At 41.0% G+C, this 24,021-nt stretch overlaps 1 protein-coding gene across 1 annotated transcript in view; it reads right to left on the bottom strand.

Annotated features, from left to right (window-relative positions):
- Positions 1 to 1,551: 1,551 nt before the first annotated feature.
- Positions 1,552 to 24,021, bottom strand: part of LOC310936526 (uncharacterized protein) — a gene marked incomplete at its 5' end in the record, with an annotated part of 30,547 nt that continues 8,077 nt past the window's right edge. The window contains 16 exons of the mRNA XM_083900599.1: positions 1,552 to 3,447; positions 3,543 to 3,645; positions 4,302 to 4,394; positions 4,481 to 4,581; positions 5,225 to 5,347; positions 5,779 to 5,928; positions 6,062 to 6,098; positions 7,162 to 7,235; positions 7,516 to 18,825; positions 19,209 to 19,313; positions 19,393 to 19,561; positions 19,731 to 19,840; positions 20,346 to 20,393; positions 20,553 to 20,686; positions 22,157 to 22,280; positions 22,430 to 22,536. Of these exons, the coding sequence (XP_083756725.1) occupies positions 3,289 to 3,447; positions 3,543 to 3,645; positions 4,302 to 4,394; positions 4,481 to 4,581; positions 5,225 to 5,347; positions 5,779 to 5,928; positions 6,062 to 6,098; positions 7,162 to 7,235; positions 7,516 to 18,825; positions 19,209 to 19,313; positions 19,393 to 19,561; positions 19,731 to 19,840; positions 20,346 to 20,393; positions 20,553 to 20,686; positions 22,157 to 22,280; positions 22,430 to 22,536 (12,947 nt within the window). The 3' untranslated portion in view covers positions 1,552 to 3,288. The remainder of the gene's footprint in view (positions 3,448 to 3,542; positions 3,646 to 4,301; positions 4,395 to 4,480; positions 4,582 to 5,224; positions 5,348 to 5,778; positions 5,929 to 6,061; positions 6,099 to 7,161; positions 7,236 to 7,515; positions 18,826 to 19,208; positions 19,314 to 19,392; positions 19,562 to 19,730; positions 19,841 to 20,345; positions 20,394 to 20,552; positions 20,687 to 22,156; positions 22,281 to 22,429; positions 22,537 to 24,021) is intronic.

The following is a 24,021-nucleotide window of genomic DNA, read 5'->3' as shown; positions in this document are numbered from 1 at the left end:
CACACACACACACACATATATATATATACACACACACACACACACACACATATATATACACACATATATATATATATATATATATATACACACACATATATATATATATATATATATGTGTGTGTATATATATATACACACACATATATATATATACACACACACACACACATATATATATATACACACACACACATATATATACACACATATATATATATATATATATATATATATACATACATGTGTATGCATGTACACATACATATATATATTCGTGTGTGATATTTCCTCATATAATTGCCCCCAATGGACACTGAAGAGAATGTAGGTTACAGACACACATTGGCACTTTTTTTTTTTTTTTTTTTTTACAAAGCCCAGATTTTCTATTGTCCTTGTTCAAAATGAAACATATAAATTGTGTTCCACTTCTCTCATCTGTCTCACTGTCCCACACTAAAACTGCAGAAATAACTCATACACAAACCTACTTCAAAAAAATATTCCCAATCTATCCTTTTAATGCCTCCAGATGTAGACGGGGCGGTCATTTGTTTATCGAGGTTCAGCCTCGGTTCTCTCTCCACCAGCGGCAGCACACATCACTGGTGCCCTCGTTCACTGCAAAACCCCCTCCCTCCATCTCTCTTTCACTTCACATCTGAAAGAACATTAATCATAGCAGTCACCCACATGTTTTCACCTCTACCTCTTCCCCGCCCCTTTCTCCTCCTCCTCCAGTTCCACTCTTCCAGAGCTCGAGGCAAGTGGGTCACCAGCAAGTAGAGGACTGTTCTTTCTGTGGTAAAGAGAGAGAGAGAGAGGGATGGAATTGTTACTTTAAAAGAATCAGAGCAGCTTTTCTCCTCCAGGTTGACTTCTAATGTCAGTGAGAAGTTTGTGTCATTCAGGCCTTAAACCTGTGGAAGCAGGTGATTCATCACCGGTGTCTTAAAAAAAAGAAAAAGTCTGCGTCTCATCTCCGACTGTGGGCTTTCTTTTTAAAACTGACGTGAGATCAGCTGTGGAAATAAGATTTTTTTTTTAAAAGAAAAAAAAGGAAATGCATCAAAGTCATAAAGACACAGTGAATTAACCTCACTTCTCATTAAAATGAGCTCAGGAAAAGAAAACAAGCTTGCGTTTACGTTTGGTGCTTCTAATACTTAATGACACTGCCATCTAGCGGCTCCACGTGCACATTACACCAAACACTTCTAGCAATATCTGGAATGAGATAACATTATACATAATACATCAAATACCATCAGTAAACGTTACCGTAAAATGAACAAAAAATGATTTTCACATGGCAGAAATTGAAAATTTAATTATTATCTTACCTTACCTTTCCTCCTTTGCGGTGAACGATGGATGGGTGGATGAAAATCTACAAAGTCAAGTTAAATAATTTCTTCTGATCAGATGAGATGAGCAGATTAAACGACACTTCACCTGTGCAAACAGAAGAAAACTTCATACAGCTGTATTAAAATGTGACCTGGACCACTTCAGTTTTTTCTTTTTATTGCACCAAGTGAAGCCTCACTTTGTCTGGAAAATAAGGCTTTGAAAATAGAGGCAGAAGAGGAAAAATATGCCATTTCAACATTTCTTCAGTAGTTTTTTTTTCTCATTTTCTTTTTCATAAATAGATTCAGTTGTCCACCAGTCATCTCTATGTACAGATCATTACAACAATCACAAGATTAACAAGCCAACAAACAACAACTTTTTTTTGGCTTGTTAACTGAAAACTTTCGGTCACTAATAAAATTTTCTCAACTTTAAACAATCAAGAAGAAATGTACAGTCATCATAATGTGTGTCAAGCAGAGCGGGAATAAATGTAAATATACTGTACATACATACAGACACAGTCTTTGATACAGCTGAAGATGCAAAAACATAAATACAGGGGGGGAAAACTACTTTAAAAGAATAGTTTCTTGAGTGGGGGTCATATCACTTTCTTTCATTTACAGTGAGATAAATGTAGCATATTCGACCTGCTGTCCACACTGCTTTTGTTTTATTTGAAAACTTCACGACTGTTTTTAGTCTAAACAGGCAGAAACGTTTGAAAACGATGACAATGATGCAAGTCACAATAAGAAGCAAATAATATTTGCTTCTTATTGTGACTCGACTAACAGTTGTAAAAGAGGTTTGTGAACACTTTTGGCTTCAGGTTTACCTCCTCGTCAGTGCAATAAAAGAAATTCTATATATGAACTCTTTCCATGGGTGTTTCTTGTGAGTTATTCTTTCTTAAACTAGATAAACAAATGACAATGTCGTAACATGGATGTCGCTTTGCTGATGGGAAGCCAGCAGAAGCCACTCTGACTTTCACTTTCTTGTTGTCCCTGATTGTTGCCACATTTCTCTGATCTCACCTGTAAATAACGCACCGATTATACATATATCGGTGTCATATAACTCATATATCCCACTTCAACCTTCCTGAACTGTACCTTTAAATATATACACGTGTTTCCATCACTTTTGAGCGACACATTTTCTTCTGCCACTATTTTTTACAGGCACAAAGCATTATTTGTCCTGCCAAGGTGAGCGCACGCACACACACACACACACACACACACACAATCACGCAGACCTTTGGCTCCGCAGTTTACAGTAAAAGGTGACGATATCTGACAATATGAGATGAATCTACCTGTGCCTGTGCTCAGTGCATAGTTTAAACTCGGCATCGACGACGTGTGCAAAGTCATAAAAAGCAGTCGAGGAGAGGGAAGCAGCGGCCGGCGCCGACGTAACGACAGACGAGATGCTTGTTTGTTTTTTTTTCGTTTTTAAAAGGAAGGACAACAAGCTGGAGAGGAAGCTGGATTTAAGACACCGTCTGTACATTAGTGTTCTGGTTTTCTGTTCAAGTCAAGGTAAGCCTCGTTCCTTTTCTCCTTTATAAAAGAAATTGACAGCAAAACTGTAGGCAATAGACCATATTATTATTATTTTGTTATTATTACTATTATTATAAGCGAGTGAGGTTTAAGCTTTAAGGCTCCGTTTCAATTAACTTTTTACATTTACTTCATCTCAAAAAATCAGAGCTCACCGGAGTCACCTCTGAATCTAATCAATTAATATTATATAAAAACAAAATAAAGAGTGAATTTAACTACCAGCTGAAATCTGTCAGCGATTGCAGAGCATGAAAATGTCACTGCTCACTTTCCTGAACGAACGCCAAGAAATTACTTTTCTCGTTCTCCAGCTCAGACGTCAGCTTCACATATGAACCGTGTGACGTCACTACAGGGCGCCAGTGAGGCACATGAGGACAAGCACGTGTATCGTGAGCAAGTAGGCCAGGAACAGGTATCGAGAGCGAGTGCGGCTCGTCAGCAGCTTGGAGAAGTAGAGGCTCCTCCCTCTGAGCCAGCGACGACACGCCACCATGCCGCCTTTCACCTGGAGGATCAGACGTCACACAAACCAAGGAAACGATTAATAGAGCAAAGAGTTTTTCTTCAAAGGGATGAACGAACGTGAGATGACGCACGTACCTGTCGCGCGATCAGAGGCTGGTTGGGGTCGAGACTCAGAGCGCCCCATCCCTCCTCTGTCTCCATGTCGATACTGAAATCGGTTTCGTCAACTCTGGACACACTGTGCAGAAACAAGATGTGTGTGTATATCAGTGCAAGCGTCAACATGTAATACTGAGTGTCTAATTTGGTCATTAGGGGGCGTGGTCAAGTGAGAAAAAGGACTTTGGAATAATAATTATGATGATAGTTCACATAATTTCAAAATAAAAGTGTTTGTTTTGATATGGAAAGATAAACAGTTCACAATATAAACACATTTATGATGAAAAATTAGTTTAAAGACCTCTGCAGCATTAGATCAGTAACTCTAATTTTCTGGATGCAATTTTGTACAAGAGAGTGACAGTTTCTAATCAGAAAAGACTGTTTAATGGTGAGATAAAGACATAATACTTAACATAGCCTAGACTGGTAAGGACCAAAGGGTTTCTTCTGTGTGACATTCACTATCAAGTACACCATAGCCAAAACTATCCCCTGCTTTTTGGTCTATTTTACTCTGAATATGGCTGTATTTTACAAAATGGATATCTTGTTGCTGTTAAAACTTGAAGCCATAGATTTCTCAGGATAATGTGTACTGATGATAAAAATGAAGCGAGAACCAGGCTTATTTTCAGGTTTCATACACTTCAACACTGGCTTCATTCTGCGGACCCAGAGATCAAGTTTCTCTATACACGCTGTGATTCTTGTGTAAACTGAGAAACTCACCTCTTCGCTCTGTCCTCAGCGAGACGTAAAGCTTCCTCAGCTGTCTCTCTCCTGGTTCTCTCATCGGCCAGAATCTGCTCCACCTCCAGCAGCCTGAACACACACGCACAGACATGGAGGCGTTAATATGCTAACCATCACAGAGACAGACAGCGAGACAGACCCTGTCGTCTTCTCACCTATCACGGAGCTGACCGACTTCAGCAGCTTCAACAACCACAGACTCGCGGCTTCTCTCCTGGGGGGCTCCTGGTGCGACCTCAGCATACACTGAACCCTGCTAGTGAGGAAACCAACTCGGAAATAAGAAAACATTTTTATCTGAGAAAATCTAATTTAGTGCCATGTGTGGTTTTCTGCCGATGTAACTCATCTGCTTCAAGGTTTGCTGGGTTACTGTTGCCTTTATCATCTCTTAACAACCTCTGGCTTCAACAACTTAGTATAGAAAACAAACACCAAGAAAAAGGCTGCTCACCGTATATTTTCTGTGTGTTTTCAGTATAAATCAATCAGTGCAACGTGGTTCTAATAACCATGGCTAAGACATCTAAGTATGATGCATATAGATGTGATTCAGCTGCGAACCAAGTCGGCAACATCATTAGCATGAGGCAGCAGTAATAAGCAGATGATGAATTGCGCCAAATAAAAAGATTGCACATACACATTGTAGCCCACCTACTAGCATTCGGTTACGTTTTGCCTCCATTGTAGATGTTAGATGTAGATCTTTGACATGAACATAACATGTTCTGAAGCTATCCCAAGCAAAACTGTGACAACAGCCATCACTGAACCATCACTGAACCATCACTGAACCATCACTGAACCTATTTCATTCCTACAGAATGACGATAATAACCACAGGGCACTTTTTTCTTTTGGCACTACAGAATCTGTGAGGAACATACTGTATATACCTGAGCTTGGCCTTGTACTTGAGTTTCCAGCCAGTGGCAGCGGTTCTGTGTGTCCCTCAGGGTTTGGACAACAGATCTCATCTGAGCTGCACAGGCACCTTTCTCGTCTACGGCCTGCTGTAGCTGGAGAGAGAGAGGGGAGGTGTGGGGGAGATGACAAAGAGAGATTTATTATATTCCGTCTTCATTAGAAAGATATGGATAAAGCAGAAATGTCACATTTTCGTCATCATTTTTTTTTTTGACTAGATAAGATGCTGACATGCAAACAGTGTGACTTTTCTGCTGACATTAATGTTTCTGTTGGAATTGTAAATAACAGACTCAAAACAACATTTGATTTATACTAAACTGGCTAAGGTTTGGGTAAGGGGTGAAAGGTGATAATCAGGGTAACACGTGGGTCTAATACATGTAGGTTCCTCTCTTTTTCTCCTTTCAACCATGATTACAAACTCTGCAAGTGGTTAAGATCTTATAAGCTCAGCCTTATGTTGAGAGATTAAAAAGTATTAAAGCTTAAAACAGAGCTATTGTGACAGGTCGTGACCTACCTTGGCGTTGAGTTGATGGAGGTACTGGTCTCGTTGTTGGATCTCATATATGCAACGCTGCAGGTCTCCATGAAGTCGAACCTTCTCCGACTCCAACTGACTCACCACCTTGTCCGTTTCACTTTGAACCTCCAAAGCAAAAGATTCCTGCTACAAGCAGGCAAACGTTCAGGGAATTCAGCACCAATGTGCACATGTTGCACAAAGTGTTTCCTTAGTTCCTCACCAATACCTGGTGACAAAACATTTCACAAAAGCAGAACAATGATGTTTGTGAACTTACCTTGACTAGAGACGTGTCCTTCCTCTCTGCGTCACCCCTGCACAACACACACACACACAGAACATGTAATAAAAGTAACATTTCTCATTTGCTTTCATGCATGAATCCACACATACAGTCTCTTAAGCATACTACATGATGCTTACTACAGTTTGGCCAAATACCAAACTTCTTGTCGCAAAGGTAACGATTCGACACTGGTTCTTGTGTCTGGTACATGTACAATTTACGGCCAAGACATGTTGCCAAAATCACACCACACTCACACACTAATTCATGCCGAGAGTTGTTCTACAAAGGAAAAACAAACAACAAAAACAGCAGACAATAGGGAGAACAACTTTGTCTGAGAATTCAGTTTGGACAGCGTACTGTTTGATTGACTTGTGCTTTTGTTCGCTGCTTGGATAGTTTGGCACCGTTCAATTCAAAGTAAATGAGCAGTATGACAAATAAAGCCTCCACAGCACACTATGACTGTGGTTACTCTTACTTTGACCATCATAGGCTTTTCATACAAACGTGTGTAAAGGACATTTTGTTCTGGGTGTAAATTTCTTTAGCAAGCCAGGTGCAATCAAAACAGTTGATTGTTGAGTGTCCAAGTGGTTAAATACATCATTGGACCACCAGATAGTCAACGACATCATGCTTAAAACATGACCGATGATGCAGGGCAACATCTCCATCTATAAAGAGTTCAACCCACACCGACAGGTGTTTTATTGTGACTCCTGTCCCCATGTTTGGGTTGCTTTGCAGCATGGACAGTTGTTACAAATGCTATAACTGTGACCTTCTCACTGATGGGACAAGTATGTGGTGGAGCTGCTTAGTAGAACTGCACTGTTATTGGTCAAAGTCTCCCATCACTAGCCAGATTCCTCCAAGGCTGGAAACAGAATCTAGAGTCTACTCTCTCTCTCAGATCTGCATTATTACGAAAGATTACCGTTAAACTCCTGAATAATAACAGACAGAACATTTTAGGCTGCCTACCCCAACTTTAAGATGATTAGTCAAACATCATGAAAAAATATTAGTCCAGTGAGTAGGTTTAATAAAAACCTGTCGGCAGAAATGTTTTGTTTGTTTTTTACCTCAGAGTTTCCACTTCCCGAGATCTGGTGATTTCTTCAGGTAATCTTTTGTAATCCACCTGTTCATGCAGCTTCTGCAAAACATTAAAAAGCAAAATAAAGTCATCAGTGACAAAGAAGAGACAAGAATTAAAAACTATTTCATGAAACATGATTATACAGACACCACAACATGTACATCCCAAACAGAAAAATACCATGCAAGTCAAAGCAATGGTTAAAAAATAAAATAAAATAAAACAAATAAAACTTGACCCTTCATACTGTCAAAAAAGAAAAAAAAAAGAAACCCTAGCCAAGAAATGAAGTGCAAGCAACAGCCAAACCCAAATCACAGCTGATGACCTAACTTACCATTCCATCTGTTTCGGTCCGCAAGGCACTGATGGCACTTCCCTTGGACTCGGGACTCGACCCTCGTCTGGTCCCGGCCAACTCATCCATTAGGCGATCGCGGTCATTTTGCAGGCTGGCCATGGATCTGGAGAATGCAGACAGCTGCCTGCTATATGTGTTATTTTCCAAGGTGACCTGCTTAAGATCCTTTTCTTTCTCCAACAAGGCCTTCGAGAGCTCATCCAACAATTTGTTCAATTCAGCGTGCGCATTTTTGCTCTCGAAAGCTGTTAATTTGTGAACAAAGATGTCCCTCTCTTTGGCAAACATGGCCAAGTCTGAAGTGGCATCCTGCAGGTTGCGTTCCACCTTATTCAAGGCTGCCCGAGACTCTTGAAGTTCTTCATCGTATCTATTTCTGAGGATCTTAAAGTCTTCGATCAGCTGATCACGGTCATTCTGCAAAGCAGCCATGGATTTGCACAAAGACTCGTTCTGTGCCTTCATATCTTTATTTAGATTTGTTGCCTCTGATAACTGTTGCTCCATTTCCAGAAGGTCTTTTGCAAGTTCTGCCACCCTTTGAGCAGCCGTCTCTTGCTCGGTCCTCATCAGATCCACCTCGCGCTCAAATGTGTCCAGCTCAGCGTTGTATTTATCTTCAGCTTCACCCAGTTTCTTGTCCGTCTCACTTTCTACCTGCTGCATTTTGTCATTGAGCCCATCAATCGCAATTTTCTGAGAAAGCACTTTTTGATGGAGGTCATTACATTCAGCTGCTTTGGCGGCCACAGCTTCCTGCAAATCATTAATTACTTTGCCCGCATCAGTCGTGGCTCTGTACTTTTTCTGATCCAATATTTCCACTTCCAGTTTTGAAACCTGAGCTCTAAGTTTAGAAATCTCGACTTTCAACAACTCATTCACTTCTTCTTCCTTCTGAAGCTCCAGATGAGACTCTCTGTGCTGTTTTTCAGCTCCAGCCTTATTGTTTTCAAGGTCTTTGATCACATCCTGCTGCTTCTTCAGCAGTGCCTTCAACTGATTGTCCTTCAGGGATAACACTTGATTTAAATCTTCTCTATAGCGAACAAGTTGAGCCCTGAGCATAGCGTTCTCTGAATTGAGATCATCCATCTGATGCAACAGTTTCCTTATTTCATGTTTAAGGCCTTTGGAGGCACCACCTTCCCCTTCGTAAGAGCTCTCTCTGCCCTTTAACCCCAACTCATTCTTTGCTTTAAGTATTCTGTGTTCTGACATGAGACGGTCACGTTCGCTCTGTAAAGACACCGCAGAGTTCTTGAATGATTCCATCTTTGCCACCAGTTGTTCCTTTTCCTGATCTGACCGGTTTACTTTTATTTGCAGACTTTTCACCTTTGCTTCAAGGCCTCTCAACTCTTTGTCAGTCTTTTCTCTTTGGTTGCATAACGATGTTAACCTCTCCTCGTAAACTGCAACCTGCGAGCGATAGTTAGTCTGAAGCTGCTCTAGATATCCTGACATCTGTCCATCTTTGCAAGACAACAGAGAGGAGATCTCAGCATCTTTGCTGCCAAGTAGTGTCTTCAGTTGTAAAGAAATTCCCTCCTGTTTCTCAAGGTCTGTTTGACATTTGCCATACTGAGTTTGTAAAAAGAGCAGCTGAGTGTCTGTGTCTCTGTTTATCTTTTCCACCTGCTGGAGATTCAGCTGCATTTGGGAAATCATGTCCTGTTTGTCGGTAAGCTGCCAATTGAGTTCATGTTTTTCTTGTTCTATTTGTTCCACTTGAGCACTTAGTTCCTTCACCTGTGCAGTCATGAGGTCCGTGGACTCAAGGAGTTCAGCGTTGCGAGTGCTCATTACAAAAAGCTGCCTTTGTTGTGCAGCAGCAGCAACAGAGTATTCATTTAGTGTCCGCTCCAGTCTTGACTTGTTAACTCGTAGTTCATTCACCTCTTTATCTTTCACCCTCATATCTTCAAGGAATCGTTTGATCACAAATCCCTGTTCTAGGAGCTGGTTGTCTTTCTCGTTTAAGGTGTTTTGGTACAAATTGTTCCACAGTTTTGCAGCCTCTGCCCCTTGAGACGTGGATGATAAAGCAGAGATCTTTGCTTCATTTGTCTCGGCCTCTCTCTTCAGAGTACTTATCTGTAGATCTTGAGAGTCTATATGTTGTCTCAACTCATTAACTTTTTGGCATTCTTTATCTTTTAAATCATTCAATGAATTTATCTGTTCCTCTAACACAGTCTGATTCTCCACATAGGAATTGATTTGCCTCTCGTTAATATTTTGCAGTGATTTTGTATTCTCCGTGATCTGGTCCTCAGTCTGTTTTCTTTGCATTTCCAGAGCCAGCTGGTCTCTCTCAGACTCAACCGTCACAACCTTTCCTGTGGCTTCATGGAGAAGTTTCTTTTGTGCCGTCAGCTCAGCTTCAACCTCTTTATTTCTCTCTTCTAAAACCATTGTCTTCTCTGAACCTTTGTGAAGTTCTATCTCCAGGTGTTCATGGGCAGACTGCAAGTTTTTCAAAGAGCTCTCTAAATCTAAAATCAGTTCTTGGTATTTAATACAGTTTTGCTGGAGCTGATTTATCTCCAGATGCTTTTCTCTGAGCAGCTCTTGCAATTCTTTCTTTACATTCTTGGAGCCCTGGTTGCCTCTCTGCATCATCTTTAGTTTCTCCTCAAACTCTCTGACTAGTTTGAGTTGCTCCTCTTCTTTTTCTTGTCGAACCTGATCACTCCTCTCCTTACTGGCTGCCAGCTGAGAGGACAACAGCGTGTTTTGAGTTTGCAAACCATGGACTGAATCTGTCAGTTCGTCAATCCTTTCAGAGTTCTTGAGAATAACAGTCTCCAAATACTCATTTTCATTTTTAACTTTGTCTGAAATCTCCTGAACATTTTCAAGCTCCTCTTGTAACAGAGACTTATCGTCCTCCAAGATTCTCACTTTCTCATTTACGCTGATAGCCTCTTGGCTGTGTTGACTGATTGTGTCCCTGAGCTCTTTGATGGTGTCATCTTTCTTTCCCATCTGCAACTCATGATCGCTCTGTATCATTTCAATTCTTTCCGACAGAGTTTGCTTGTCTTTTTGTAACAAGTTGTTGATCTCCAACTGAGCACCAAGCTCCGTTTTCTGGGCCTCTATCTGAGCAGTCAGTGAATTAGTGAGACAGAGTGCTTCGTCAAGCTTCAGCTGCATGTTGCTTGTGTATGTATTTGATTCTGAGTGCTTTTTTTCTGATGAACTGCTTACTTCTTCCAGTTTTCTTGCCAGCAGGCCGTTTTCAGCCTTCATCAATTCAAGTTCCACTTTCAGAGCCTCTGAAGACTCTTTCACTTGGCAGATCTCAGCGCCCAGTTGTTTATTTCTGTCCTTCAGCTCCAACATTGATGTTTTGTTGTTTTCTTCATCCTCAGTCAATTCTAGTCTCATTTTTCGATTTTCTTCCTCCAGTTCCTCAATCTTCTGTTGTTTCTGTTTGGAAAACTTTCGCATTTTCTCTTTGATTCTTTCATTTTCCTCTTCCAGCTCTCTGGCTTTATTCTCCATAACATCGATCTCAGTCTCTTGTTTGTGTGCTCTACGGAGGGCTTCCTGGCGGTCTCTTTTTGCACCCTCCAAAAGTTGTCTCATCTTATCCATCTCACTGCTAACATTTTCATAAGCTTGCAAAAGTGACTCATAATCTTGTTTAAGATCGGCGTGCTTCGACTTCCACATGGACAGATCCTCAGTTTGAGAGTCCTTCAGAGATTCAAGCTGACATGAGAAGGCTTGTTTCTGCTGGGTGATGTTTTCTATGGTTAGTTTCAAGCTGTCGCAGGCAGCTGCAAGACTGCTATTATCATTACGGATGCGATCAACATCTGTGCTGAGCTCGTGTTTCTCCTTGTTCAGAAACGTGACAGAACTTTCCAGTTGAACATTTTGCTGTTTCAACTTCAAAACAGATGATTCCAGGTCTAAATATTCCTCTTCTTTCATTTGATGTCTTGATGACAGCTTTTGTACCTCTTCCTTGAGTGTTTCATTTTCCTTCAAGAGGTCTTTTCTGGAAACCAAAGCGGCTTGTAGTTTTCTGGTTAGGAGCATTACTTTGCTTTGTCTGTCCTGATCATTCAACTTGTTTGTGTCTCCCTGAGATTTCCGAAGGTCATCAACCTCTACTCTCATCTTTTCAGTGACAGTTTCATGCAGTTTTGATTGCTGCGTTAACTGCAGTTCAAGTGCAGCAATCAGCTCCTCCTTTTCTGCAAATTTAGTCTCAAAGATTAACGAAGCATCATCTCTCTCCTTGAGTTTGACTTCAAGGTTTTCAGACATCTTTTCTTGTTGTTCAGTAAGTGTCTCCGCCTTCCTCAGTTGCATGTTCAGCACAGTCACCTCCTCTCTGAGTTCATCAACTACTTTCAAAGCATTTTCATTTTCTCGTTTTAACAAATCGTAACTCATTTTTGCTTCGTCAAGGGTCTTACTCAAAACAACTTTGTCGTTACTGAGCTGCTGCTGTGTTTCTACACATTTTTTTTCACTTGTTAAAAACTCCAGGGATTTCTGTGAGACTAAAGCGAGTGCTGTCTCAAGTTCCACTTTCATGTTATTATGTTGCTCCAATACACTCTTATTTTCCTCCATTAAGTGGTGACATTTTTCTTCATTTGCATGAAGTTGGTCCTCCAGTGTGGACCCAGACACATTTAACTGAGTCTCTAAAACTGGGTTTTCCTGAAATAAAATGAGCTTCTCCTGTTGGCTTTCTACCTCATTGGCCTCGACTGTCAACTTATATTTCTCAATCTCTTCCATTAGCTCTTGTTCACGTGCAAGGGTTTTCTCCAATTCGTTCTGTACTATGTTATGATCCAGGTTCAAAGATTCTGCTATTTGCCCCATGACTATAAGATCATCCTCTTTACTTGCCAGTTTAAGAGACATTTCCTCAGCTTGGGATTTAACAGTCTCTAGCTCTGTCTGCAAGTGTAGAAGAGAATGGCACTGCCTCTCTTTCTCAGCCAGAGACATCTTAAGACCCTGAACAGTTTCGTCCCGCTCCAAAACCAGCTGTTTTAAAGTGCCCAGCTCATCCAGATGAAACAAAGAGGTTTTCTGGAGAGCCTCTAGTTCTCTGACCCTCTCATCAAAATGTAATTGGAGGGCATTCAGCTCATTTGTCTGCCGACAGCGTTGCTCCAGCAGAGCCTTGTAGTCGTCTTTCAGTTCCACAAGTTCTTGAGTTAATTTCTTTTCACTGTCCTGAGCTTTCTTTATTGTTTCTTTACGAGCGAGCAAAGCAGCCTGGGCCTTTTTCTGTAGTATGGCTTTTTCGGACTTCGTTTGTGCAAGCTCATTTTCTAAATTAACAGCAGAGGAAGAAGAATTCTTTAAGTCATCTTGACAGGCCCTGATTTCATTACAAAGCTCTTCTATTTTTTGTATCAAGCCATTTCTTTCTTGGTCAGATGTTTTTTCCTTCTCTGCCGCATTGGTCTGTAGCTGCTCAATGAGAGACGTTTTCTCAATGATCGTTTGCAGGTTTTCTGACAAATTCACTTCTTTTTGATTTAGAGTGGTTTGCAAAAGTTCTTTTTCTGACTGGAATTGTTCAACAAATTCCTCACGGTCTGTTCTGAGTCCAACAATCTCTCCCTCTTTCTCAAGAATAGTGTGTTCAAGAAGAGACACCTTCTCCTGATAAATCTTTGCTAGTGCCTGGGCATCATTTCTCATTTCCTGTAACTGATCCTGTAAAAGTGCAATCTGGGTTTTATCATTGACACCATCTTCTTTGTGATTTTCATACTCCTCGAGTTTCTTTAGTAGATCCTTTCTTACGACAAGAGCAGCTTGAAGCTTCTTCTTCATTGCATCTTTTTCTTTAGATACTTTAGCAAGTTCACCTTTAAGCCTGTCCTTTTCTTTCACCAGCTCGAGCTTATCATTATTCATGCTGTCAATTTCACGTTTCTGTGCTCGCTCCACATTTTCCAATTGTGCTACTAGAGATACTTTTTCCTCCCCAAGTGTTACTCTCTCATTTGCAGCAGATTCCATGACTTGGGCAATGGATGCATCTTTGTCCCGAATCTGCTGACTAAGTCCAGCGAGTAACTCCTTCTGCTGACTAATCTGAATGGCCAGACAGTTTATCTGCTCGTCTTTTTCCTGCAATTCACTCTGTAGAGAGGAATGTGTGACAAGAGCTGCATTCAGTTTCTGTGTTTCATCATTTAGCTGTACCTGTAAATGCTCCACAGTGTCTTTTAAAAGGGACATTTGCTGACCCTTCTCTTCATTACTCTTGTCTCCTTCATTGCATGTTTTATTCAACTCATTTTTCAAAGCTTCTACTTCAGACTGATGTCTGTTCTCCAACTGTTGGATCATGTGCTGTAAAGAGGCTTGTCTTTCATGCAAAGCAGCTGATCTCTCAGAGGAAGTTCTTGGCGGCAGGAACAACTCTTTGTCAGGACCAAATTTGTGTGCTAAAAGTTTTTTTAACTCATATTCCACAGTTGTTAGGGCTATTTGCAAATGATTGCTCTCCTTATCTTTTTCCTGAATAGATGCTAACACCGTCTCCAGCTGAATCCTAGAAGAAGATGCCTCCAGCTCTTTGGCACTCAGTTGATCAGAGCCTTGCTGAACTGCGGACAGAGCCACTGCAAGTTTTGCCTGCAAACTGTCCAGGTCATGTTTCAAAGCATTAACTTTAACATCTTTAGATTTCATTTCATTCTCAATACTTTCTAGTTGTTCTGCAAGTAGATTCTTATCCTGTTTTTCTCTATCCAGAACTAAGAGCCACTCTTTCTCAGAGTCCTGAAGAATCTGCTCTATCTTTTGAATGCTTTCAGTTAATTGACAAAGTTCTTCATCTTTGGCACTAACCTTTGCTTGAAGCTTCTCCTTCTCCAGCACCATTTTCTTCATGCTGCCGGACTGCTGCTCCATTTGAAGCTGCAGTTCCCCCTGTGACATGCACAACTGTTGATGTTTCCTTTCCAGCTCTTCCTTCTCTGCAAGAAGCTTTCTTACTTCGTCCTGCAAATGTGAGTTCTCGTTACACACAGAGGTAAGACGGTTCTGATGTTCTGCTTTTGACAACCCAAATTCCTTGTTAAGTTGCTGATTTTTCTCTTCTAGTTTTTGCATTTCTGAGACCAGCTGTGACGCATGTTTGGCCTGGGCTGTGCACTGGCTATTAATTGCATGGAGAGCCATTTCTCTCTGCTCCAGGTTTTCTGTCAGTGCATCCATTTGTGCAACAACTTGAAGATGGTGTGATTTGAGCCTGTCTATCTCAAGGGTGAGCATCGAGACACTTGCTTGATTAGCAGAAAACGCTTCATCCTTTTCCTTTGTGAGACTTGCGTTGAGATCTCCACTTTGATCAAGTTTGTGATGGATTACAGATAACTCATTTCTCAGTGTTTCTATGGTTGTTGTGGCTGCCTGACGTTCCATACTGAAATCATCCAATAACCTCTGCAGTTTGGATACCTCATCAACCTGGTGAGACATTTTCGTCCTCATGTCTTGAAGCTCCTCCAAAGTGGCTGCATATTTGTCTTTTAGGTTACTGAATGCAACATGTGTTTCCTCTGATGATTTTCTGAGACTTTCTGCCTCGGTGGACAACAGTTGATTGTGACTCTGCAGCTGTGACACCAACTCGGTGCTTTCCATGAACTGGGACTTGAAGAGCAAAGCCTCATCTGCTCTTCTCTGAACATCCTTAAGAATCTCTGATTGGTGCAGAAGACCCGCCTCTTTTTCTATTATTGCCTTTCTTAGGTTTTCTGTTTCAGCCATGTGTGCTTCCAGGCTATCTTCGAGCTTTGTGACAGATTCGTTCAGGTGTGAAATCTGTTCTTTCAAGGTTTCACATTCGGCCTCTTTTGATTGAAGATTTGACTGAAGATTTTCAACCACAGCTGAAGAATGACTCTGTAATTCAAGGTTCGACATCTCCCTCGACTCCAACCTGTTTTTTAGTGTGGATGACTCTGTAGTAAGGTTTTCAACTTCACCTCTGAGCTTGCGGACACATTCTTCAAGATCTGAAAGTTTTGTATTCAAACCAACATTTTCATTTGCTTTCTGCTTCAGCTGCTCCTCCTGCTCAGTGATGTTGCTGTTGAGCTGCTGTATCAGATTCTCCTTCTGATTCAGGGAGTCATCTTTTTCTTTCAAGGACAGAGTAAGATTCTCCAGCTCAGCATATGCTGCTTTGAGTTCAATCTCCTTATCAGAGACAGATTTTCTGAGTTCAGTAACCTCTGTCACTATGTTCTGAAGTTCAGACTTTAAACTTGTGTTCTGCTCATTCAGGGCCAGAATGCTGTCTTTAAAGTCTGTGATCTCTGCTTTCCTCTGGTTGTCCTCCAGTGTCAGCTGACTCTTCTCTGTAGTGAGCTTCTGGACAGAATCCTTCAGGTTCGTCATTTCAACCTCCATCTCTGCTGCATTCTCGTTCATGGCACCAAGCTGACTGCTGAGTGAGATCACTGATTCGTTTCGTTTATTCAGCTCATCTTTTTGGCTCTGAAACTCTTTGGACACTTCCTTTACTGTTTGTTCTTTCTGCTCTATCTGCTGTTTCACATCCAAACACTCTCGTCTTAGCAATTGTACCTCTTCCTGCAGCTGTGATACGAGTTCCTTATGTAGCGCAACTTCATTCTGATAAACTCGAGATTCCTCTGCTTTCTGCTGCAACAACGAGTCTTTCTCCATCAGTCCAGACTTCAGCGCAGAGCTTTGTTCCTGTAGAGCTGACACAGAATCCTGAAGTTGCAGCAGTTGATTCTGCTGAGCCTCAAGCTGAAACCTCTGTTCTGATAATGCCGCTTCTTTCTCATCTGAGGATTTGTGAATTTGACTGATTTGCATTTTTAATCCATCAACATGTTCCTGTACACTCTGAAGTTGTTCTTCTCTCTCCCTTATTGTTTTTGACAGATTAGCACACTCGTTTGTTTTCTCGAATAAACCGGCAGAGTTTAACTGTTCACTTTCTTTCAGAACATGTTTTAATTCCTTTGCTGCAATAGCGAGCTCCTCCTTTTCCCTCAAGAGGCTGCTGACTTCTTTCTGACTATTTGAAATTTCGATTTCAAGACCAGAATTTCTTTCTCGGAGTAAACTCATTTCAGTGTTAAGTTCAGAAACTGATCTAATGTTCTGAGACAACTCGTTCTTTAGTGTCTGATTATCTTCTGTTAGAGTGCTAATATTCCTGCTGAGATTGGAGTTCTGTTCAAGAGTTCCTTTAAGCTGTGAATCAAGGTTTGAGGCCAACTGCGTTTGCTGAGCTAGCTCCTGTTCTCTGGCTTCACAAGCAGCTCGATGTTGTTGGATTTCCTCAATGAGCGTCTGGATGCGGCTGTTGGAGTGAGACAATTCTGTTTGCCACAGCTCTGCTTCAGACTTCAGCTTTCTGGTGTTTTCCTCCATGACAATGATTTGGTCCCTCTGAGCCTCAACAGTCTTGGTCGTATGAATTAATTCCTCTTTGTGTTTTTGACACTGTTGCGTTGTATCTTTTAACATTTCATCTCCCTCTTGCAGTTGCTGTCTGAGTTGCGTGAGTTCTTCTTGAAGCGACTCAGCCTCAGCCTGCAGCTTGGACACAACATTTTTCTGAGCTGACATTTCGTTTTGCAAACCACGGCACTCGTCCTGCTTCTCTTTTAATATAGCATCCTTCTCCATTAACCCAGACCTCAGACTGCTCTCCTGCTCTCGCAAAAGTAACACAGTTTCCTGAAGTTGTGTTTGCTGGTTCTGTTCAGCCTCTAATTTCATGCAGAGATCAGCAGTGGCCTGTTCCTTCTGTGCTCCGTCATGCTTAATCTGATCGACCTCAGACATCAGATTTTGCACCCGGTCCTGCAGCTGCTTCACCTCATCCTCCTTCTCTCTTAGTATCCGATTGAGATTACTACATTCATTTGTTTTTGCTAAGAGGACCTCTGTGGTGGAGTGTGTACTCTGCTCAAGGACTCCATTTAACTCATTGATCTGAAGAGTCAGTTGCTCATTATCTCGTTGTAGCCCTTTGATAATAGTATCATTTTGCGAATGCTGCGTTTCCAACGTGGACATTTTGGCTTCTAATGAATCTTTGTTTTGTATACTTTCACTCACTTCTCCTGTGAGTCTCTCTTTTTCTTTTGTTAGGCACTGCACCTGACTCTCTAGGCAGCTATTGAGTTCAAGTGCAGATGTTACCTTTTCATTGAGCTCTTTGGCTGTCTGCTTTTGCGACTTAAGCTCGTCAGTCACCCGTTGCTTCTCAGCCTTTGTGCTTTTTAAAAGGTTCTTGAATTTGGAGATGTTTTCAGCTTTGCTTTTAAGCTCACTGCTCAACTTCTGGTTTTCTGAATCTCGCACTTGCAGTTCACTGTTGAGTTTCTGCCTCTCGTCCTTGGCATGTTTATCATTTGCACTCAGCTGCTTTTCGAGTGTCTCAACTTTCTCCTGCATCTCTTTGTGGATGTGTTCTTCACTCTGTGTTCGCGCCTCTAATTGTTTGGACAATGTCTGCATCTCATTATTGTATTTTTCCACCTGTGCCAGAAGCATGTTGTGTTCTTCCTTGGAGGATTTTAGTTCGCTTTCATACGTCTGTTCTTTATCATGAAGCTCTTGCTCCAATTTCTCATTGTTGGTATTTTTGTCATTAAGCTGTAAAACCAGTTGCTCTGACTCCTGCAGCTTCTGAGTGGATGACATCAGCTGTTCCTTCAATGAGGTGATGTGTGTTTCACATTCAAGTAGATGATGAGAATGACTCCCCACCTGTTTCTGCAGCTCACCTCGAAGCTCCTGAATCATTTTCTTATCATCTTCGACCTGCTTTATCAGCTGCTCCACCTCAGCCTCTTTGTACTCTGCCTTCTCTTTGGCCTTGACTAACTCCTCCTCAGTGTCATTGAGTTTCTCAACCACCTCTGTGATTTTTCTGTTCAGAACCTGCTGGTCTGAATTTTGTGAATCTCTGAAAATCATGGCCTCCTGCTCAGCTTTCCTCAGAACAGTTTCTACCTGAATCAGACTCTCTTCTTTGAGTTTGATGTCCTGCTTTAGCACCAAGATCTGCTCTGTATACTCAGCCATGTTAACAGAGAGGGCTGATATCTCTTTGTCCTTTTCCAACACCGAGTCCTTAAGACTATCAATTTCCCGCTCACAGGTTTGAAGGTCGTGAATGAGTTGGGATCTTTCTTCCAAGTGGGCAGAGTTTAATTTATCCAGCTCCTCATTTGTCTGATCCAGCTCAGTTTGTAAAGTTTCTATGGTGCGGTCTTGCTTTTGTGTCTGAAAATAAAGATATAAAACAACAATGAATGAAGTGCAAGGCCAGAAAATGCAACAAAGACGCTGATCCCATGTAAGAACACCACAGAATTTAGGTTACATCCACATTGCCTATTTCCCCAGCTTTTTATCACAAACCAACATCTCTGACAATGATGACACAGCTACCCACATATCCGTCTCCATTTTTTTCCCAAAACTCAATTATCAGCTGTAAATGAAACACTTTCTACACTTTGTGACATTTTTAGATTTCAGTTTCACCTCGTCTTCCACCTCATAACAGAAATCCCTGCTCTGACTTATTTATGGTAGCTCTTCCATTTACTGACCCGAGATTAAAGTAAAAATATAAAGAAAGATGTCATCTGAGCAATTCCCACCTTCTCCTTCAGCACAGTCAACTTCTGCGTGAGGTCGGAAATTTCTGTTCTCAACTCAGAGCACTGTTTCTCCGAGGTGCTGAATTTCATGGAAACATTATCGAGCTGAATGGAGAAAAAAAAACAAGATGTAATTATTACATGCAGTTGCACAATGAACAAAAACAATGGAGACAAAACTTACAGCGTGATCAGCCTGAAGGAGCTTGTCAGACACATCTCTGTACTGAGTCTCTTTCTCGCTCAGAGATTCTCTGAGGCTGCTGATGAGCTCGAGTTTCTCTGATGTTTTGGCTAAAGTGTTCTCCTTCTCAATGAGGGAACTCTCCAGGCATTCTTGTGTGTCACTCAGTCTGAAAAAAGATCAAGGACTATATCAGTACAAAATCAATCTTCAAACTACATCTGCATTCATCAATTTATCTTCCACCGTCAAACTACATCTTAACTTTTCAGACATTTTATGGACCAACCAACTAATTCAATGTGTCTGTATTCCAGCGCAGTAAAGGAATAGTTTACCCTTTGAGCTGTTCATTGAGATTGCTAACCAACTGCTGATGCTTCTCTGCATCTCTGCTTTGTTGACTTCGGACGCTGGCAAGCTGGCTCTGAAGCTTCTCCGACTCGTTCTGTGGCGGCACACAAACACAAATCCAAATGCAGAGATTCAATTCTAAAAATCAATGTCGAGGAAACTCACTGCACACAGACGTTGGACAATAGCAGGTCTGCGGGAGATGATGTTTTCATCATCAGGTATCAAAATGAAAGGGATAGTTCAGGTTTGTATGGGATGTCCATTCTTCCCACCATTTGCACTTCCCTCCATTGTTCAATTCAATTGTATAAAAGTGGAAACTGGAGTAGACCGGTTACAGGTGTCATGCTATACCTCAGTATCAAAACCGCTGAAATGTTCTGTAAACCTGAACTATTATGCGGATATTGTAACATAAATAACTCTCCCATTCACAAGGTGATACCAATTATTAGAAAGAAAAAAAAAAGACACCCTGTGAGTTTGTGACAAAAAAAAAGGTTGACACGCGTGTCCAAGATTAAGCAAACACAGCACACCATTAGCCACCACCACTAGAGGTGCTCTCCAGCGCACACATACATGACTCAACACACCTGAGAGACCCAACATGGCTGCATATCTTCATCTACATCAAACGTCACCTGTGTTAGAAGGGTTTGTTACAAAATCCCAGTCCTCAAGGGGGAACATGCAAATCACTCACATTTCACACTTCCAAAGCAAAACAATATTTATCAAAAGTAATCCTGGATTATTTGAATTTGCATGTTGTCAGGCGAGCTAGTACAAGGTGAGGTTACCTGCAGTGCCTCAATGCGCGCCTGCAGCTGCAGCCGGTCCTCGAGATCCTGACAGCGCTCCTCCAGACTCAAGATTTCCTCCTGCAGCTGGTTCCTCTCCAGCTCTAGTTCCTCCACAACGGACCGTAAACCATCTGGAACCATGAGAAAGGACGACAGATGAAGATAGGTGCTGTGGATAATTCACAAGTCATTTTCAGCATAATGTTTCAGCATACAGTTGAGGGAAAAAAAACTCAAGATATTTTAGACAATGCTGATTATGGTCAGAGGTGTTGGGATAGAAGGGCTTTTTTTTACTTTTTGTGTTTCTGATGTCTTTTTTGTCATCGTTTACACATTTTACGATTTTGTTCCGGTTTCTTTCCCCCTCATTGTTTTCTAAGGAAATTTCATTGATATGCTTCAAACGTCACACTTATTACAATATTAGAAACCTTTTCTAGGTTTTAATTTCTCCCTGCACTATTTATTGAAAGGAATAACAGAATACAGGCTCAAAGGGAGAGACTTTATGAACATTGCTCCCTTTTTAACTTTTAATTGAAAAATGAAAAGATAACTCAGGTTTGTGGGGTTGTAGGAAGGACTGTTACATACAGTGGTAACTTTGTTTAAATAATCCTTGCACACTTTCTGTAAATCATATAAACTTTATTTCACTTCTCAGATATCACTGCGTTTGTCTCCTATATGATATATTTAACTGAAATGTATTATCCAAACAACCAATAATTTCTAAAGGAAAATCATGAAAATTTACATGGGTGCCCAAACTTTTGCATACCACTGTATATAATCATACTGTGGAAGCTCGGAACAAATAATGTGGGGCCTGACATTTAAAGCAACAACTTGAAGGTTAAGTCAGTAAGACGCAGGAAATAACAGGAAACAGAAACATATAATAAAACAGAAACTTTCAGGTTCAATATTTTAAACAAAGTTTAGAGAGAAAGTTACATTACAAATAACCAAACTTCACATCAGCAAGTTCTATGTAAAACACTATAAATAATTATTTTTTATTTAGTGTTTAGTTTGTTGATTTCACACATAATTGCCGATGTGTTTTTGGCTTTAGAAAAAGCAGCATACGAAGAGAGAATGAGGAAAAGAAAATGAGGGTGGGGAAAAAAGCCAAGAACGTGCAAACAACAGAAAAACACTTACCACAGATGTGAAGAATCCTGTCACCTACATTTATGTGTTATGACATGAATTCAATGCATTCAGTGGGTAAATCCCAGCAAACGCACACTAGGCTGCTCAACCAGCATGCACATGTCAAAAGAAAATCCAGATGACAAAGAAAACCAGTGGATGAAAATGTAACCAGTCAAATTAAATACCCAGTTTTGTTTTGTTTTTCTTAAATGAATGTTAACTTGTTACAGTGTGACCCAGAGTCAAACTGAACCAAGCAAAATGATATAATACAAAAATACAATAACCCAATACAGATAAACCACTTAAAAAAGCAACCAACAGCCACAATGTGAAATAAGTTTGGACGGTTGCGATAAAACCAACACGATGCCAACCCAAGGGACGTACAAATGACCAAGTGCATGCCAGTGTAAACTGTCTAGCGGTCCTCACACCTGTATCTGGAGAACTGTACTCGGGCCACCAACCTCCCATATTCTCTCCCTCCATCGGGGTCGTGCTCTCCGAGGTACTGCGCCGGTCATGGAATGGGACCTGTCCATCGAACTCAAAGTCCTCCTGCGAATGGGACAAAAAAATTTTTGTCTGACAATAAAAAATGTGTCTGATTCAAGGGACAGTTACAGACAAACTATATACATGGACAGGTATGCTTTACATACAGCTGAGTGGGCTCTGTGTGTGTGTGTGTGTGTGTGTCCACCTACCTGCAGGCTTCGTTGGGCTGGAGCCATTAGCTTCTTGGCCCTGTGTTGACCGAGCCCCCGAGATTGAGCCAGCTCCTCCTCCAACTCCTGCTGCTGAGTGGCCAGTGCTGGATCGGAGCAGCCAGGAAAGAACCAGTCATCCTCAATCAGTTTTGTGCCACAGGGAAAGGGGGGGAGGTTTGGGTTGGCTTGAGGATGTATTTATGGATGGGTGGTGGGTATTTAATGGAGTGGACAGAATGAAAGTAGAGTGGAATGTTTTGCTTTTTAAAGACAAGTGTGACAGAGGTGGCCAAGCGTGATGCATCAGTGGTTTGGATGAAGATGAAGATGAGGCACTTTCAACACCACAGATACACTTTGCAACAGTGAACAGTTTCAATTCAACACAGAGACACATTGCAAGAAAAGTATGGAGGCAGAGACCGAGGGAGTCAAGAATGGTGAAAGAGAAAATTACTTCAACTTTAGGTATGTTTTCAGGTTTGTCTTTGCATTAAGGTCTGTGAAAAGTAACAGTGTGGTCAGAGCCATGCACACCTAATTTGCACAGCAAAAGAAAACAGCATTAAAACATGTGACGAGATGAGCATGAGGAGGAATAAGAGGACACTCAATGTTTCATCAATGAGTGAGTTTAGCAGGGAGAACAGACAGTTGGGTGAAGTGGATCGAACGGCAATTCTCATGTGCTCTCTTATTCGGGGTGCAAGCAGGGCAAATTCAAGCTGATGAGGCTCAACAAAACAAGTTCCCATCTGTTTTATGACGTCAGGCAAATTATTTTGTGTGTTTGTGTGTGTGTGTGGAGAGCGGGCAGGCAAAAGTAGAGGAGTTTCAGTGGGTTGAGCAGTGGTCAGTGTGCGTCCAAGAAGCTGAGATGCATAAATTAGGGCTGCAGCTAACAACTGTTTATTATTAAATTAGGGTGGGACACGATATTGATATGCCAATATATGCTCACGCTGAATGCAATTTGAGTGTTCCAAATAAAGACATTTTGATTTTAAAATTGCTCTAAATAGATTTCCCACCAGTTTTGCTGTATCCGTGAACTATAATATTTGATGTGTGCAAGTTGCATATGTCGACAAGCTTGCCATCATACAGTCCCAGTGATTTAGAAGCTTGCAAATAATACAAAACCTATCTTTTATGCTTTAAAATTCTTTGTTTTTCCATCCAAATGCAAGTTTAATGCAATGTGTTTTAGAAACATTGTAAACAAACATGGAAAGCAGACCATTACAATTACTTCTATAACATCATGAATCACAAGTATTTCGGAGAGGATAATCATGACAAATTTTTTTTAACATCATTCCATGTCTAACTGTCAGAGGATCAGCTTCCAATAAAGTGATTATCACACGGTATCATGATATTGTTGTTGTGGGCCATGAGGCCCATTTAATATTATGAGATATCGTGTAATTTCCTCATCCATCATCAATTAGTCTGTTAATTATTTTCTTGATTAAGAAACAACGAAGCAGAAATTAGATCAACACGTCAAATAATTTATAATTAGAACAGTTCGTGATTAATTTACTGTCCAATTCTCAATCAGTTAGGTGTTGCAGCCTTAATGC

Source organism: Microchirus variegatus, assembly GCF_963457635.1.
Source record: "Microchirus variegatus genome assembly, chromosome: 14".
Lineage (NCBI taxonomy): Eukaryota > Metazoa > Chordata > Actinopteri > Pleuronectiformes > Soleidae > Microchirus > Microchirus variegatus.
The sequence above is the reverse complement of the archived record's forward strand: the minus strand, read 5'-3'. Positions and strand labels throughout refer to the sequence as shown.